The following is a 16,591-nucleotide window of genomic DNA, read 5'->3' as shown; positions in this document are numbered from 1 at the left end:
TAGATATCTTCAGGGCAGTCTTCAGTCCCTCCTGCAGTCAGTGTTAATATCCATTACACCTCTCTCAGCAATGCCCTCCTTAGGCATGGCAGTGGGCTCTGTGAGAAACTGAATCTTGGGCTCTCCAAGCCTCTACCTTTAGGGGAGTTGGCAATGGCAAAGTAAGAGCTCTTCTTGCTTCTTGAACATATGGAAAACAACTATCTCAAATCCTCACCAGGTGAGTCCTATCACCCGAACTGTCTTGGAACTGATTTCAGTTCATTGGTTTTCTTTTTCATTATGGCTCATAATTCTCTGTTCTTTGTATGACTGGTAATTTTTCTGTTGAACATAAAACTATGAAATTTACCATCTATCTTCTTACAAATATTTCTGATCTTTGTTATGGGAAGCAGTTAGGTTCCTTTCAGGTCTTACTTTTTATTTGGCATAAAGCAGTACTTATTCTATATGCCCTTTAGCCTTAGTAGTAAGGCTCCACTGTATTTCCTGCTACCTCATGAATTTGGCATTTTCCCACTCTGGCTGTTGAGATGGAGATCTGGTCCCATCCCTGTGTGGGCTTTTGGAATTATCCCATTTTATTTATTCAGGCATCTCTTTCCTCTACACTGTGAGCCACAGACCAGAGGACCTTACACATTTCAGACCTGTCTCTTTGAATTTTTCTTCTTTGATATTCTGCCCTGTGAATTCCAACAGCTTCTAAACTCAAGGAGCCTACTCAACTGTAGATTAGAAAATTGCTACAACAGTAAATTCCCGATAGTTTTCCAGATCTCAGAGATAAAGTGCTCTGCATTGCCTTTGTCTGGTATCTTAAAATGCCTTTGTTTCATACTATCCAGGTTTTTTTTTTTTTTTGGGGGGGGGGTGTTGTTTGTTTGGTTGGTTAGTTTGCTTTTGGTTTTTTTGTTTTTGTTTTTGTTTTTTTGGTGAATTCAGACAGTGGTATAAATGTGATCTTTGCTACTGATTCTGTTTTTAAGATTTATTTTATTAAAAGTAAGTGTGTGTGTGTGTGTGTGTGTGTATGCATGTGGGTGTGTGTATGTGTTCGGGTGCATGCATTTATGTGGGTTTGTGCACCCACATATAAGTGTAGTTGTCTGCAGAAGCCAGAGGCATTGGACTCCCCTGCAGCTAGAGTTAGAGATGGGTTGAGCCACCTGATATGGATGCTAAAAACCAAACTCAGGTCCTCTTCAAGAGTAGCTCACCATCTCTCCAGCCTTTGTTACTGAATCTTACTTGAGGTGGTGAATCAGCTTGAGTGTGTATCCATGTGTGAGAGAGGAAGAGCAAGTCAAGAAAAGAGAGACAGAAAAAAAGAATTTATTTTTTATTCATGTCAATTATTAGAATATACAGAAAAGTCTACAACTCATTGACTCTCACAAGCCAAGCACTGCAGGCCACCACCTAGGTCAGCAAGCAAGCAGCACCATTGTGTAGAAGTTCCTCGTAGTCTCCACCCACAAAGGAGTTTCTGTCGGACTTGGGGCAATGTGATAAATTGGCAGTCCTCTTAGAACTTGTCTGTCTTATTGAAGAATGTGGTTTTCAGCTTAAACAACTAGCTGAAAATTTGCTCTTTTGTTTATCCTTAATAGATGAATGATCCAGCACTGAGACACACAGGCCTCTACTGCAACCAGCTCTCATCCACTGACCTTCTCAAAACAGACGCAGATGGAAACCAGGTCAGTAAGAAAGACAATCCTAGCGCAGAGCTGGCAGATGCGATCACTCTGGATACGTGGAGGACGTCACATGACATATGTTAAGAGCTGTACCCTGGAAGTCAGATGTGGGTGTGCTCCCTGGCTCCTCCCTTCCCAGCCATGGCACTGTGGGATTTTAAAGAGCTCTCTTGAGCTTTGTGTGACTACAGAACTGCCACGATCCTCGCTTACTGGGTGTTGAGAAGGTTAAATGAGATACGCTGCCCAGGGTTTCCCTGAGTTCCTGGGTCCGACGGTAGAATCACAGGTGTGGCCACTAATCCGTGATACAAACTCTGCCAGGCAGTGTGACCTCAGACATTTCAGTGCGCTGAGCCAAGCCTCCCTAGCAGGGCACTTCTGAACAGCACAACATAGCAAGATGTCTCTTTCCTAAATTTGGGGGCAACTGATTTAGTCTTCAGTCTCTTAATATTAACATAGGCACCAGAGTACACAGAGACACAAAAATACATACATCCTCACTGTAAAATGTATGACTTGCAGGGCGCCGTGCTCTCCACGGTGGGCTTTATCTCATTTAACCTTCCATTGTAACTGGAAGCTGCTGTGCTCCTTTCCTTCACAGATGAAGAAACGGAACCTGAGGACCTTTAACTATGTGCATTATTCACAAAGCTAGAAAGAGCTTCCCACTACCAACGTCTTCTTGGAACCTGCCCATGAATTGTTATGTAACCAAAGAAAGTAGACTACCAAATGTACACTGTAAATAACAAAACTGAAGCATTCAGAGAAAAGAGAAACAGGGATGGCATACAGCTCAGTAGCAGGACACTTGTCTACCTCACAGAAGGCTCTGAGTTCCATCCCAGTACTGAAAAAAAAATATATCAATGACTAAAGCTAAGATGGTCAGAGACCATTTACGTGGGAGATTGACTAAGCTAGGCTTGAACAACAATCCTCAGGCCATGTGAAAAGAGTGACAGTTGTTGCGCTCCAGAGGTAGGAAATAGTTATAGTTATATAGTCATATAGTTATAGGACGCCACCGCCATTGGGAATCAATTGGCGGTGGTGGTGCATGCCTTTAATCCCAGCCCTCGGATGGCAGGGCCAGGCAGAGTTCTGAGTTCTGCCAGCCTGGTCTACAGAGTGAGTTCCAGGACAGCCAGGGCTACACAGAGAAACCCTGTCTTGAGACCTTAGGACAGACAGATGGGACCGGGTGGGGGTGGGGGGTGGGGTCAGTCACAGGAATCAAAAGAAGCAGAGTAGATGGTGTCACATTTCTAGATGAGTGGATTACTGAGTGAAGGGATGAAGGAATCTGGGCTCCTTCCTGGTGACAAAGCCATCCCTGAAGATGGCTAATAGCACACTAGTTTGTCTTTCTCCTGGGCTAGAAGAGGTGAAGGAAGGTCTGTTGAGAGTTGGAATAGGAGCAGTGAGTCAGGAGGCTGTGTCCAGAGGCTGAGCTGAAGCACTTCATCTAAGTGCTGGGAGATAAAGAATGGGCATTTTGTGATGGAAAATGGAGGACAGTTCTCATTTACTAGATGTTCAAAGTCACCCTCAGAGAAAGACATCCCAGGCAACATGACAAATGACTGCAAACAGTGTTAAGGTTCTAGAGTCATCAGGCAGTGCTTGAATTAAGGTAAAAAGTGTGCAGTGGACTCATGCAGTCAGTGCTGAGTTCCCGCTCCTCTGCAGCAAGTCCCAGCTCCTCCTGTCAGCCTGTACCTGCCTGTGCAGGTGGAGTCAGTTAAACGTCTCAGGCATCCTCAATAAACGATTTGGAATCTGACTTAATCTCTATCACTTTTATACACTCTTTTAAAATATTCTTTTTAAGCGTGGTGGTGGCACACGCCTCTAATCCCAGCACTTGGGAGGCAGAGGCAGGTGGATTTCTGAGTTCAAGGCCAGCCTGGTCTACAGAGTGAGTTCCAGGACAGCCAGGGCTACACAGAGAAACCCTGTCTTGGAAAAAAAAAAAAAAAAACTAAACTAAAAAAACTAAAACTCTTTTTAAAAAAGCAGAATTTTCTTTCTAGTTTATTTTGTGGTTCCTTTCCTTTTATCAAGATTGTTTTAAAATGTTTAGGGAAGAAAATCACCTATGACGTTCTGCTCCAACAGTTCATCCTTAGAAACAAATAAACAGAATTTTCTGTGTTGATTTGAAAACGGAAAGGCATCGTTGTGCTCATGTGAAGGTCCAGTGGAACAGTCATCATTCATTATAGCCTGTCCTGTCTTCATCATTCATTATAGCCTGTCCTGTCTTCATCATTCATTATAGCCTGTCCTGTCTTCATCATTCATTATAGCCTGTCCTGATGTCTTCTTAGTCCCTTGTTCTGTGTTTACCAAACAGAAACTGGAAAGTGAGTTAGACAGAAGTATAGAAGTCACAGGAATGGTGGCATACAGGCTGGTACATAGAAAAGGAGAAGACAAAGGGAGTGCCACAGTTCAGCTGTGTGAGGCCAGACAGAAAAGAGGAAAGGAACACACAGAGTGGAGGAGCAGGAAGTGGGTTGGGAGGTTGCTGTGAGAAGAGGAGGCCCTGTGAGTTTCCAGAAGAAAAGAATGGAAACAGTAGCTAGAAGAGCCCACTGCGAGAAGGAAGCAGCACTGGAAATGTACCAAAGATGGCGTGTGATAGGCTCCTGAGAGAGCTCAGAGGAGCCAGAAGCCAACCCTGAGAAGCTGGTGACCGAGGACGATGGGGAAGGAGGGATGCTAGCCTAACTCAGCAGATACTGAGGGGCTCCATGGCTCTGTGTCCTGGAGAGGGAGTCAAGGGACACACAAAGGGAGCAAGAAGAGGCCACAGGCTAGCCTGACACAGAAACTTGATGGGACACTGGCCAGCTGAACAGAGGGGTACTAGAAAAAGCTTATATTCCATTTAGAATAGAACATTTTCAGAAACGTTGACTGTAACTGTCATGCATTAGTGATAAATGGCCTAAATAAGGAATTACTAATATAAAGCCCTTTACAACCTTTTGAATATGAGGCACATTTGCCAAAAGTCTTAGTCAATAAGCTACCTGAGAAAGCATTTCTGTTTGTCACCTGGAGCATTCAGAAGTGTGGCCTCTTAATCAGTTCTATAGACAATGTGTTAGTAAGGCTACTGGGGAAAGACTAAGACTGGCTCTGTTTTCTAATAGGAGATGCCAGAACTATGTAAGTTTAAACATTTTTAAGGACTTTATTATAATACTACTAGGAACAGTGGGAAATTTACACTGTTTTCAAATGATGTTTATTGTTTTTGGGGGTTTTTTTGTTTGTTATTTAGCTTATGTGGTTAAGTAAATTGTCTATGAGGGAAAAAAAATCAAAGACAAAATTTCTCTGCTGCTATGTGTTGTGAATCTTAAGTCAGTGTGCAAAGGAGCTGTGTACAGTTTAGCACACTAACCATCCAGATGTGATGCCCAGTGAGGCCAGTGCTGGTGTGCAGCCTGCTGACTTTACTTGGCTAGTACCCAGTTACAGTCTTCATTTCTCAGTGACATAAACATTTTCCCCTATTCGAGTCATCCATAGAATGCTTTTGAGCTACTTTTCCCAGCTAGCATTTGATTTTTAAAACCTACCACTGTGTCCCCAAACTCTGAAGCTAGGCTTTCCCCGGCCTTGACAATATTAGAGAAGACACTCTGAGTCCAGATGGCAACCCTGTAGGAGGCGTGACCAGTCCAGTTTTGGTTTTATTTTAAGTGTGAACTTTCCAGAACCCTGAGCAAAATGAGTGCAGCGATTTTCTTTTTGTAGGACAAGAAGACAGAAGAGTTCTTCTCTGTGGTGACTACAGACTAGAGGAGCTCTAGTGAGTTTCCACTTCACGTAGTACCCACTCATAAGCCGGGGGGGCAGGCCCTTCTGTCTCAACACATCTTTTATTTGTGTTCCAGCAGGTGCAGCAGGTTCAGGTGTTCGCTGACGTCCAGTGTACAGTCAATCTGGTAGGCGGGGACCCTTACCTGAACCAGCCTGGTCCACTGGGAACTCAAAAGCCCACGTCAGGACCACAGACCCCCCAGGCCCAGCAGAAGAGCCTCCTTCAGCAGCTACTGACTGAATAACCACTTTTAAAGGAATGTGAAATTTAAATAATAGACATGCAGAGTTATACAAATATATTATATATTTTTCTGAGATTTTTGATATCTCAATCTGCAGCCATTCTTCAGATCGTAGCATTTGGAGCAAAAAAAAAAAAAAAAAAAGGAAAGAAAAAAAGTTGACTTTTGTTGGGAGGTTGAGAGGTGGTGTTTTTGTTTCCTTCTTTGTAAAGGCCTTGGATATTGAAAAGAATAACAAGGCAGAACAGTTGGACAATCTTATTTCTTGAGCCAAAAGTTAATTATTCTTATTTTTGTAATCAGTCATTGGCTTCTTATCTGGATGAAGGCTTTTGGAGGGAAACCAAAATAACAAGAGGGGAAGACGAAGCCCCACCTCACCGGCTCAGCCCTGTCCCTGCCCTGGAAGAAGAGCCTGTGGGGCTTTGCCTGTCTGTCCACCAAAGGCTGTCACGCTCCTCCCACCGCAGCCTCCCCTCCCCCGGCCCCAGGCAACGTGTGTACAATCAGCTTCTTCAAGCAACCCTGTATCTGTTGGCATCAGGAGAATATTTTGCGTCTATATATGTACCCCTTCTCCTTTTTATAATGATGGAGTTAAACCAAGATGCCTCCAGGAAAGAGGATGAAATTAGTATATTCATTCACCAAGGAATTCAAAAATGCAGTTTGGGGGAAAATGCAATAATTTTTGATGAGATGGGTGAAGGACAAGAACCAAGTTCTATCAATTATTGTAGATATGATTTTCTGATTGAGTCTGCGGGGAAGGCAGCCTGTTCTTTCTGCTTTTACTTTGTTAGCAGCAAGGTAGTTAAAGTTATTTAAAATAAAATTAAGTTTATGATCCGAGTAGCTTTTTTTCCCTTAAATCTCACTGTAAATATATTTTTGATTTCTTGTAGAAATTGATTTTGTTCTGTTTAATTTTATGCTTTTTTTTTCATCCTCTTGGTTTTTCTAAATTTGTGTGTGAAATATAATGTTGATTGAATTGCAATTACATTTGGCTGGTAATTTCATTATCCCAATAACTGTGAAGCCATGTATGGATTTACTTTGGGTCTCATCAAAGTGGCACCGCTGGAAAAGAGCTATTGTAGCTGAGCTAGGGGAGACCACCCCAGAGTGTCCAGGCTCAGCTGATCAAAGTACACAGGCCGCTTGGATGAAGGGAAATCAGTGCTCAAAGAAAATCTCCTTTTTTTTTTTTTTTGTCTCAGAATAACTTTGGGAATTTGAATTTCCATCAGTGCAAATGTGTTTCTCTGCTCTGCTCCGAGGCTAATTGGTACCATGTTACCCCCTTGCCTTGTTACTCTGCTGCACCCCTTCTCATTCTGCCCCCACCCCCACCCCCACCTCCACCTCAAGAAAGGAGCCAGCGAACTGACTCTAGTGCTAGCAGTTGTGCTACAGGCCGGGCGGGCAAGCTTGATTAAGGTGTGACCAGAGGCGGAGGGAGACTCCCTTGCTAACCTTGCCCAGCATCCCTGGGCCTATGGACAGCAACAGTGACCTTCGTCACCAGCTACCTCTGCTCACGTGGCAGAGAAAAGGCCATAAGAACCAATGCAGACAAGGAGCACGGACTCAAGACTTCAAGGAAGAAGCCATTTCCTTCTGCATCTCACCACCCCTGGTACAAAAAACTCCATTGAACGGCATCTACTTAGAAACTACAGGATTTTGAAAACGGTGGAAGGGCTCATGTGGTAGCAACTATGAAACAGAAATAGGACCCTCAGTTACAGACATTATCTTTTTTAGTTTTGCAGAAAATGCATCCCTGATCTCATTCATTTCCAGCTTGAAAGCCCAGCCATGTTACTCTAGTTCCTACCAAACTGCTCTAGGAGGTCATTTCCATTTTGTTTGTGATAATAAACGTGCAGACTTGAGGAAGTTCACCTTTAATTTCAGCATTCCAGATGAAGTTTCCTGCCGCGGCGCTTTGGCGTAAGGACCTAGAAGAGAACAGCAGTAAGGAAAGTTGGAGATGCTAATGCCCTCCCCTATCCCCACTGCACCTTAAAGTATGCATGTCACCTTCAAGGTTTTATAATTGCACTGTTTGTTTTATGTATGTACAGATTAAAAATATTGCTACATTTGAGGAAAATAAAATTGCTTGCTTCTATGTAATTCCTGTCATTCCACAGGAAATTGACTTTTCCAGCTACTGAATAGAATTTGTTTAACAACCTCATGGGCTGCCTCTTCATTTATGCGCTATGGAGGGGAGGGGACATATAGAAAGATTACCGAATCACAGATGATTTCAAATATTAAAGGTTAATAAAAAGAAATGATCCTATAGCCCAAAACCCTTAAAGTTACTCTAAAATGAGCAGGCCAGAAAATGTTGATGGGACCCAAGTCAAGCTGTGCCTGGGGCCTTGAGGGAGCTGACTTAGCTGGGCATTGGTCTGATGAGTAAACTCTGTTGTGGGCTAGGAAACCATCCAGGCAACTCTAAAGAACCATGAAATAGCATGCCCCTCTCAATTACTGATACAGGCGAGGAACTCTACTTGAAGATGTGGTTTCAGTGTGATAGTGTATTTTATAAAAGTTAGGCCCTGGCCAGTGTGAGATGGCTCAGCATCTGTAAACCTAACAACTTTAGTTCTGCTCCTAGAACCCAGAGAGAGGACTCCTCTGGCCTCCACAGGAGTGCTGTGCTCTGCTGTATACACACACACACACACACACACACACACACCAATAGTAATTTTTGTTTAAACTTAGACCCTAAGTAGAACCAATTCCAGAGGGCCTGTTTCTCACATATATTCCCACACATAACTATAGAATCTGCTGTTTAGAATCATATTCTGGGGTGATATGATACATTTTCCTATAGTTGGGATGAGAGAAACTTCTTTTAGATGCAGCCTCCCACTGGCGCAAAGTTATCCTGAGTGGCAGTGGACAGAGAACAGCAAACAGGGACAGTGAGGAAAACTGAGATGCTGGAATGAGGTTCCTAAAGGACAGTTGTCTGCTTACATAGTGCTGACCCTACGCTGACAGTAACTGCTCTTGTCAGAAGAGCACCTGCACTTGAATATCCTGAATGCTCTGTGAGCATCCTCTGCCGCTAAATTTCACTGATGCAATTGAGCCCATACGTTCTTTTTGCTGGAGGTTGAGCCTGTTCTGCCACCAATGTTAGCTTTCTATGCGTATTTTATTTCCATTGCTACCATACTCTTAAGAATGTTGAAAAACAAAAGGCTCTATCATCATTTACCTAGTGAACATATTTTATTTCTTACCCAAGGCTCCAGGAACAAGGAAGGGTGAAAACAAGATTGGCCCCTGCCCTGTGCTGACTTGTGGGGAGTGGTAAAAAGGAGAGAGCTCTGAGAGAGAGAGAGCTCTGAGAGAGAGAGAGAGAGAGAGAGAGAGAGAGAGGCCATGCCCGGAGGTGAGGGCATTCTTCCTTGCACAGAGCTGGCATTAGAGGTAAGGTACTGAGATTACAGCAGACAGCACCATGAAGGGTGGATCCAGGGCAGATTTGAGGAGCATGGGAAGGGGCCATAGAGAACTGGCTGCTGGAACTATTGGCCAGTGTGTGGAGCACTCATAAACAAGCTCGCAGAGATCTGTCAGCTGGTAGGGCCGGAAGGGGCTGACTCAGTAGGAATGTGTGCTAGGCTTGGGGGCCTTGCTTGAAAGTCATAGCAGCTGAGAAGAGCTAAGGTCTCTTCCATAACTAGCCCTACCCAACCAGAAGCAGAGCCTTCTGTTCCTTCTGTCCACCCATCCGTAGCTGGTGATATTAAAGCCATTCAAAGTACATGTATGCTCTAACAATTTCTAAAGTGGTTAGGATCATGACCTCTGCCTCTGCAGATCTTTGAGAGAGCTGTAGACATGAATCAAGTTCTACTAAATTATGACATAAAAAACTGTTTATCAGTGTGGGGACATGAAATCCAGCTTTAAAATTTTATCATATGTGAGTGTTTCACCTGCATGTCTGTATGTGTGCCACATGAGCTCCTGGTACCTGCAGAGGTCAGCAGAAGGCATTGAACCCCCTGGAACTGGACTTACAGATGATTGTGAGCCACCATGGGGGTGCTGGGAACTGAACCTGGCACCTCTGCAAAGGCAACAGTGCTCTAATCCCTGAGGCATTCCTCCAGCCATGTGTTTTAATTGCAGACTATTGTCCTATCCTGGACTAGATGATTCAGGACAGTTAAGAGTCTACAGACTTTAATCTCATGCATGACCTTAAGCCCAGCTTTCTTCTGTGAAGTGTGCTAAATACAGCATTGAAAAGAAGAGCAAGAGGTCAAAGGTGGAGAAGAGAGAACCCGACCCCTTTTCTGGAGACTGAGAACTTGTCCTTTGGGTCCTCAGGTTAATGGGGGAGGGGTTCTTTGGCATGTACAATATAGTATGTCTCAGCACAGCTAACAGGAAGTGAAGAATGGACTGTCTGAAACAGAGTCAGCGCTTTAGCTTAAAAAAAATTATAGAGCCGGGCGGTGGTGGCACACGCCTTTAATTCCAGCACTTGGGAGGCAGAGGCAGGCGGATTTCTGAGTTCGAGGCCAGCCTGGTCTACAGAAGTGAGTTCCAGGACAGCCAGGGCTACACAGAGAAACCCTGTCTCAGAAAACCAAAACAAAACAAAGTAAAACAAAAAAAAACAAACAACCAAAAAAAAATTATAGAAGGTGAGGGTTAGAGGCAGGTTATAAGAATGTCTGATGGATGCTGGAGAAATATAGCTCAGTGGTTAAGAGTACCAACTGCTTTTCCAAAGGTCTTGAGTTCAAATCCCAGTAACCACAGGGTGGCTCAGAACCATCCATAACGAAATCTGATGCCTTCTTCTGGAGTGTCTGAAGACAGCTACAGTGTACTTACACATAATAAATAAGAAAGAAGAAGGAGGAGGAGGAAGAGGAGGAGGGAGAATCGGAGGAGGGAGGGAGAAGAGGAGGAGGAGGAGGAACAAGAGGAAGAAGAAGAAAAGAATGACAGGATTTGAGGTACAGCTCAGATGGCACTCACCTAGCACACATGGGACCCTGGGTGGACCCCAGCTCTGTGTGTTGCTATCAGGGTCCTTTCCATGAAGCAGGGTCATTGTACAGTCTATAAGTCTAAGACAATAGGCTTCATGAATCACAGTTGGAAGCGTTCTCATCTGTGCTGTTTATCCTTTTGATGGTGAAGCCTTCCCACATGCTGTGAATTTAGCTCTGCCGTAATCATTTATCCTTTGTTCAGAATTCTACAACCAGAAAAAGCAAGTAAAGAGTAAAACTACCTTCTCATCAGACATTCCTCCCACCCCGTGGCCAGAGGGCCTACGATTTAGAACAAAGTTAAAACAAACAAACAAACAAAAAACAAACAAACAAAAAAAAAAAAAAAACCCAGGCTATAAAAATAGCTTCTGTTTCTGATGAGCTGATGTGTGACAGACATGGACAGCACCAGAGATAACTTTCTGAGCTGCCTGTTTCCCACGGTGGGGACTCCATAGCTCTTAAACCAGTGCTTCTCAGCCTTCCTAATGCTGAAACCCTTCATCACGCTGTGATGACCCCAACCATAAAACTATTTTGTTGCTACCTCATAACTGTAATTTTGCTACTATTATGAATTGTAATGTAAATCTCTTTTTTTTTTTTTTTTTTTTGAGACAGGGTTTCTCTGTGCAGCCTTGGCTGTCCTGGAACTCACTCTGTAGACCAGGCTGGCCTCGAACTCAGAAATCCGCCTGCCTCTGCCTCCCGAGTGCTGGGATTAAAGGTGTGCGTGTGCCACCACGCCTGGCGTAATGTAAGTATCTTACCTGCAGGATATCTGATCTGTGGCCCCTGGGAAAGGGTTGTGACCCACAGGTTGAGAACTACTGTCGTAAATGTTGCTATCTCTTTCCACTCTCCCAGGAAGTCCCTCTCCATTCTTTTCACCTGTGTTTGATCTTTCAGCATCCCTGTTCCTCCACGTAGAGCAGGCCTATTCACAGATGTTGAAACTGAATCCCCAATTTATGGTGAAGGGGCTCAGAAATTTTGGCCTATGAGTTAGATGTTGAGCTTTGGGATGAAACCCTTTAGTGCTGCATAGAACCACCATTAAAGATGAGACAATCAGATACCAACATAAAGGCTGGGAACCACAGGGCTCTGCTGTTGTCATGATTGTTTCTGATGGGTTTTCACTTCATTGCATAGACGAGGCTGGCCTCAAACTCACAGAGATCTCTACCTGGCTCCATTTCTCTGCCGACTTAAAGGTATGTACCACCATACCTGCTTAAGGCTGATGATTCTTTTTAAGATTTATTTTACTTACCTGGAGGCCAACAGAAGGCATTAGATGGCATCAGATTCCCTGGAGCTGGAGTCACACAAGTGTATGTGCCATGTGCAAGGACTGGAACTCTGGTCCTCTGAAAGAGGAGCAAACACTCCTAACCACTCAATGCTGTCCCGTTTTGTTTTAGCTCCAACACTGGGAATCCTAATGAATTCAAAATTATTCTTTAGAACTTAAGTCCTATAGAGGCTTCTGAAGGTTTTTATTTTGAAAATAAAACAGCCATTGGAAGCTGTTACTTGTGACTGTTCATGCCTAGAGCAAATCTCAAATCAGCTTGAGTATGGCAACCTCTGCTCTCTAGAAAACACATGCTCCATGCATGCGTGTGGCCTTTATTCTCTGTCTGCTGCTGAGGCAGGGTCTCTCTTCACAGACCAGGCAGGCTTTGAACTCGAAATCCTCCTGCCTCAGCCTCCAGGAAGCTAGAAATGCATGCCTGAACCACCACACTCAGGCTACTACTGATCCTCATGCTTAAATTAACTGTTGCCATATTCATTTCTGCCTTGTCTATAATGATTTTTCATCCTCAGGGCCCTGCTCCAGAACCTTCCCTGGTTACAGCACTTGCTTTGCACTCACTGCTGGGTTTGCTTCATTAGCACTTGGCTGTATGCACACTGGTCTTTTCTCCACTAAATTGTTAAGTCTCCTCAGAATCTTTGCAGCAGCAGCCTCTTGAATGCTGACTGGAGTACTTCAACCACTAAGGGACAAGTCAGCACTGAGTTGTCCCCCTGCAGTCAGCATCACTGTGTTTCCAAAAGGTTACAAATGTGTGCACAACTTGCATGGCATAGTTCTGTTTCCATGTTTTCCCTTTTTCATGAAATGTGAAGAAAACTTTTTTACTAGTCTTTGAAAGTCTCCAAATGCAGGACCTGAACCAGGCTGAAGATCACGGAAACACTTGAGGTTTCCTTCCCAAATGAGCAGAAACTGGATCCTATCTCTTTCTGATCTGCAGTATGGACCTCTGAAAAGCACATTTAGTGTTAAGATTAAGCAAAACGGGGATGGCTCTGAAATTTCTTAGACTCGCATTTAAGGCCAGTGCCTCTGAAAGCTGCCCACTCAAACTGTGTGCCGGAGGGATCCAGTCAGTTAGCAGGGAGATCTCAGACCTCAGAGGTTTTACCTGGGATTTCTTTCCTTAAAGCAGCCCAGTCCTGCTCAGCTCTGCTTTGCTCTTGGTTCTAAGATGATCATTGTACAACTGCCTTTCCCATAGACTCCACGCTGCCTGTTCATTTTCCATTTTAACCTATAAACTTGTATAAACACAAGCACATTTAAGTTGGTTCTCACCTGAACCTTCCTCTGTTAGGAATTACATTTTAATGATGATTACTCCGTAATCTAGAATTTAGAGTTGAAATCATACTGTGGAGAATGGTCCCTATTGAACATTCTCTATTTAAAGACTCATGTGCCTCTATTTAGGCTCCAAATTGTCCTCCAATCTCCCCTTGAAAGCTTTTCATTAAGGAAATCCCCAAGCATATATGAAAGTAGAAGCAATAATGTAAAGATCTAGTTCTCATTTGAGAACTTATGGCCCTAGGTGACCTGTCTTAAGTGATTTTATGGTCCAATCCTAACTGATCTACCTAATGTGATCTTACGATCCTAAGTCAATGGCTCTCAACCTGTGGACCCCTTTGGGGAGGAAGGGGTCACATATCAGAGATCTTGCATATCAGATATTTACACTAAATTATAATTAGCAAAAATACAGTTATGGTGCTCGCTTCGGCAGCACATATACTAAAATTGGAACGATACAGAGAAGATTAGCATGGCCCCTGCGCAAGGATGACACGCAAATTCGTGAAGCGTTCCATATTTTTTACAGAGACAAAGTTCGTAGCTGTGATGAAAGGATGGACCATTTAGAGACTGCCGTATCCAGGGATCCATCCCATAATCAGCTTCTAAACGCTGACACCATTGCATACACTAGCAAGATTTTGCTGAAAGGACCCAAATATAGCTGTCTCTTGTGAGACGATGCCGGGGCCTAGCAAACACAGGAGTGGATGTTCACAGTCAGCTATTGGATGTATCACAGGGCTCCCAATGGAGAAGCTAGAGAAAGTACCCAAGGAGCTAAAGGGATCTGCAACCCTATTGTTGGAACAACATGATGTACTAACCAGAACCCCGGAGCTCTTGTCTCTAGCTGCATATGTATCGAAAGATGACCTAGTCGGCCATCAATGGAAAGAGAGGCCCATTGGACTTGCAAACTTTATATGCCCCAATATAGGGGAATGCCAGGGCCAAAAGAATGGGAATGGGTGGGTAGGGAAGTGGGGGGGTGCTATGGGGGACTTTTGGGATAGCATTGGAAATGTAATTGAGGAAAATATGTAATAAAAATATTAAAAATTAAAAAAAAATACAGTTATGAAGTGTTGTTGGAAATATTTAATCGGGGGTTTCTAATCCTCCTCCTTAAACCATTCAGTTCCAAGATAAAAGACACAAACCCTTTATATCTATGATAATCCTTTAAAGCACTAGAGCTGGACAGATATCAGCCTTCTAAGCTATTAGTAACTCCTTCCCTGTCAATAACCCCGAGTTATAACTTGCCATGTTGTGTCTGGCCACTCTAACTCTGACTGGCCAGCCCTCATGCCCATGTTTTCATGATTCACCTACCTATGGCATCTTCTCTTCTCTCCACCTTCCCCTCCCCTTTCTCATGGTGTCCGATCTCAGTCCCCAAGTGTTGGGCATTGGGCTATGCAAAGACAGTCTGGTTTCCAGTCAAGCTGAGATGTTGAACCCCGAGACCCAATGGTGATAATTCACCTACATGGGACAGAAGGAGTTCTCTCATGTCTCCTGGAACTCTGGCTCCTGTGGAAGTTACTGCCCCCTGAGCCCCCACAAGAGGAGCATGGTTAGTAGTCATGTAGACAATGTCCCAAGCTTCTGACCTTCAGGCTAAACTCCTCCCCAGTTACCTAGCAACAGAAAAGATAACAGCATACTTTAAAAGGAGCTGTTTAGCCCCTCCTTACTCTCACTCTTCTCTCCTCTCTCTCCCTCACTCTCCCTCTTACTCTCTATAGCCTTTCTTCTTTCTCTCTCCTTTCCCCTTTGTCTCCTCTTAGCCATGGCTGGTCTCTCTCTCTCTCTTTCCACCTTCTCTCTTTCCCCCTGCCTTTCTACAATAAAGCTCTAAAACCATAGACTGTCTCTGTTCATCAAGGCCCACTGCACTTACTCTCACCTGCGTGGGAACCTTTCTCCCTCAGCCCTCTCTCCCATAACCCCAGGGCACAGGGTGTCTCCCCAGGGTCCCTTGGTTTCGGGGGCTGCCCTTGTCCACCCCCAAACCCCTGTCGAGTGGGGTCAGTGGCTTAGATGCCCACCCGGGGCTGAGTGGAAAGCATCTCCCACGTCTGCCTGCCCATAGCATAGGTGGAACTCTGGCCGGACGTGGGCTATCCTCCCTTCCCCCTCTTTCCCCAGCCCCCTTTTAGTTCCCACACCCAAGCCTAGGGAAGGAAACCCTGCCTATCTCTCTTCTGCCTAGCTATATGCTATAGGCATCTTTACTGACCAATCAGGAAAAACTTGGAGGGCAAGGTTACACAGCATCACTTGGTGTGCATGAGAACCTTCTCGTCCCTGTGGTAACCAGGGCCAGTATTTAGCATTGCGACACATAGCAACAGACCAACCCTCAACAGTGAAGTAGCAATGAAATAATTTTATGGTTGAGGGATCACCAAAACATAAGGAACTATATTATAGAGTCACAGGTAAACAGGCTTCCCCTCCCCCCAAGGTCTACCTCAAAGAAGCTGAGATTCTATAAGGCTTTGACTTATAAAAACTGCAATATCTATTTTAGGTAATGAATTTTTTTTGAGAAAGTAGTAAAGATTTTTGTCAATACAAGATAACACAAATAAATTTTTTTTACAACAATCTTAGACTCCAGGGCTTCTCTATGAGGTTAGCTCATTATGTAAACAGACTACTTACTATCTAAAGTGATCGAGCAATAGTACGTTGAGTGTTCAACAGCCTTGTGAACAATGAGGAGACACAAAAGGGCACCTCCTTGCCTCCTTTCCTCGGTAAGATGTGTTACTGAACAGATGAGGCTAGCTTGGTGGAAAACGGTCTCAATGTTATCAGAATACAGTGGCGCCAAGTTCATGTGAACCTGAAGACTATATAATCCAGTCATACCTATCGTCTTCTTTACTCTAACAAAAGCTTAAGCTGGTGTGGCTATGCACACCTTCAATCCCAGCACTGGACGGCAGAGGCAGGCACATCTTCTCTGGGCATCTACTGATTGAGTGAGTTTCAGGCTAGCCACAGCTACAAAGTGAGACGCTGTCTCAAAACAAAACACACAACTAAAAAAGCCTAATATGCAGGAAGTAGGGGTGACTCCCG

At 44.1% G+C, this 16,591-nt stretch overlaps 1 protein-coding gene and 1 non-coding gene across 9 annotated transcripts in view; both read left to right on the top strand.

The window, feature by feature from the left end:
• Positions 1–8,009, top strand: part of Ncoa1 (nuclear receptor coactivator 1) — a 257,999-nt gene extending 249,990 nt beyond the window's left edge. For 5 of the 8 annotated variants that reach the window (XM_085830179.1, XM_029484858.2, XM_021178633.3 and 2 more), the window contains 2 exons: positions 1,617–1,706; positions 5,630–8,009. In XM_085830179.1, coding sequence (XP_085686305.1) covers positions 1,617–1,706; positions 5,630–5,800 — 261 coding nt within the window. In that variant the 3' untranslated portion in view covers positions 5,801–8,009. Of the gene's footprint in view, positions 1–1,616; positions 1,707–5,489; positions 5,545–5,629 lie in introns of all 8 variants that reach the window. The other 3 variants (XM_085830181.1, XM_029484861.2, XM_085830180.1) reach the window with 3 other exon arrangements.
• A 5,897-nt stretch (positions 8,010–13,906) lies between these two features.
• Positions 13,907–14,013, top strand: LOC115032896 (U6 spliceosomal RNA). Its single transcript, XR_003838544.1, has one exon. It is a non-coding gene; the product is annotated as a U6 spliceosomal RNA (small nuclear RNA).
• Positions 14,014–16,591: the final 2,578 nt, after the last annotated feature.

The sequence above is a fragment of the Mus caroli genome, unplaced genomic scaffold, assembly GCF_978045245.1.
Source record: "Mus caroli unplaced genomic scaffold, Mus_caroli_1 scaffold_14, whole genome shotgun sequence".
In the NCBI taxonomy this organism is placed as follows: domain Eukaryota; kingdom Metazoa; phylum Chordata; class Mammalia; order Rodentia; family Muridae; genus Mus; species Mus caroli.
This window is presented reverse-complemented; position numbering and strand designations above follow the sequence as displayed.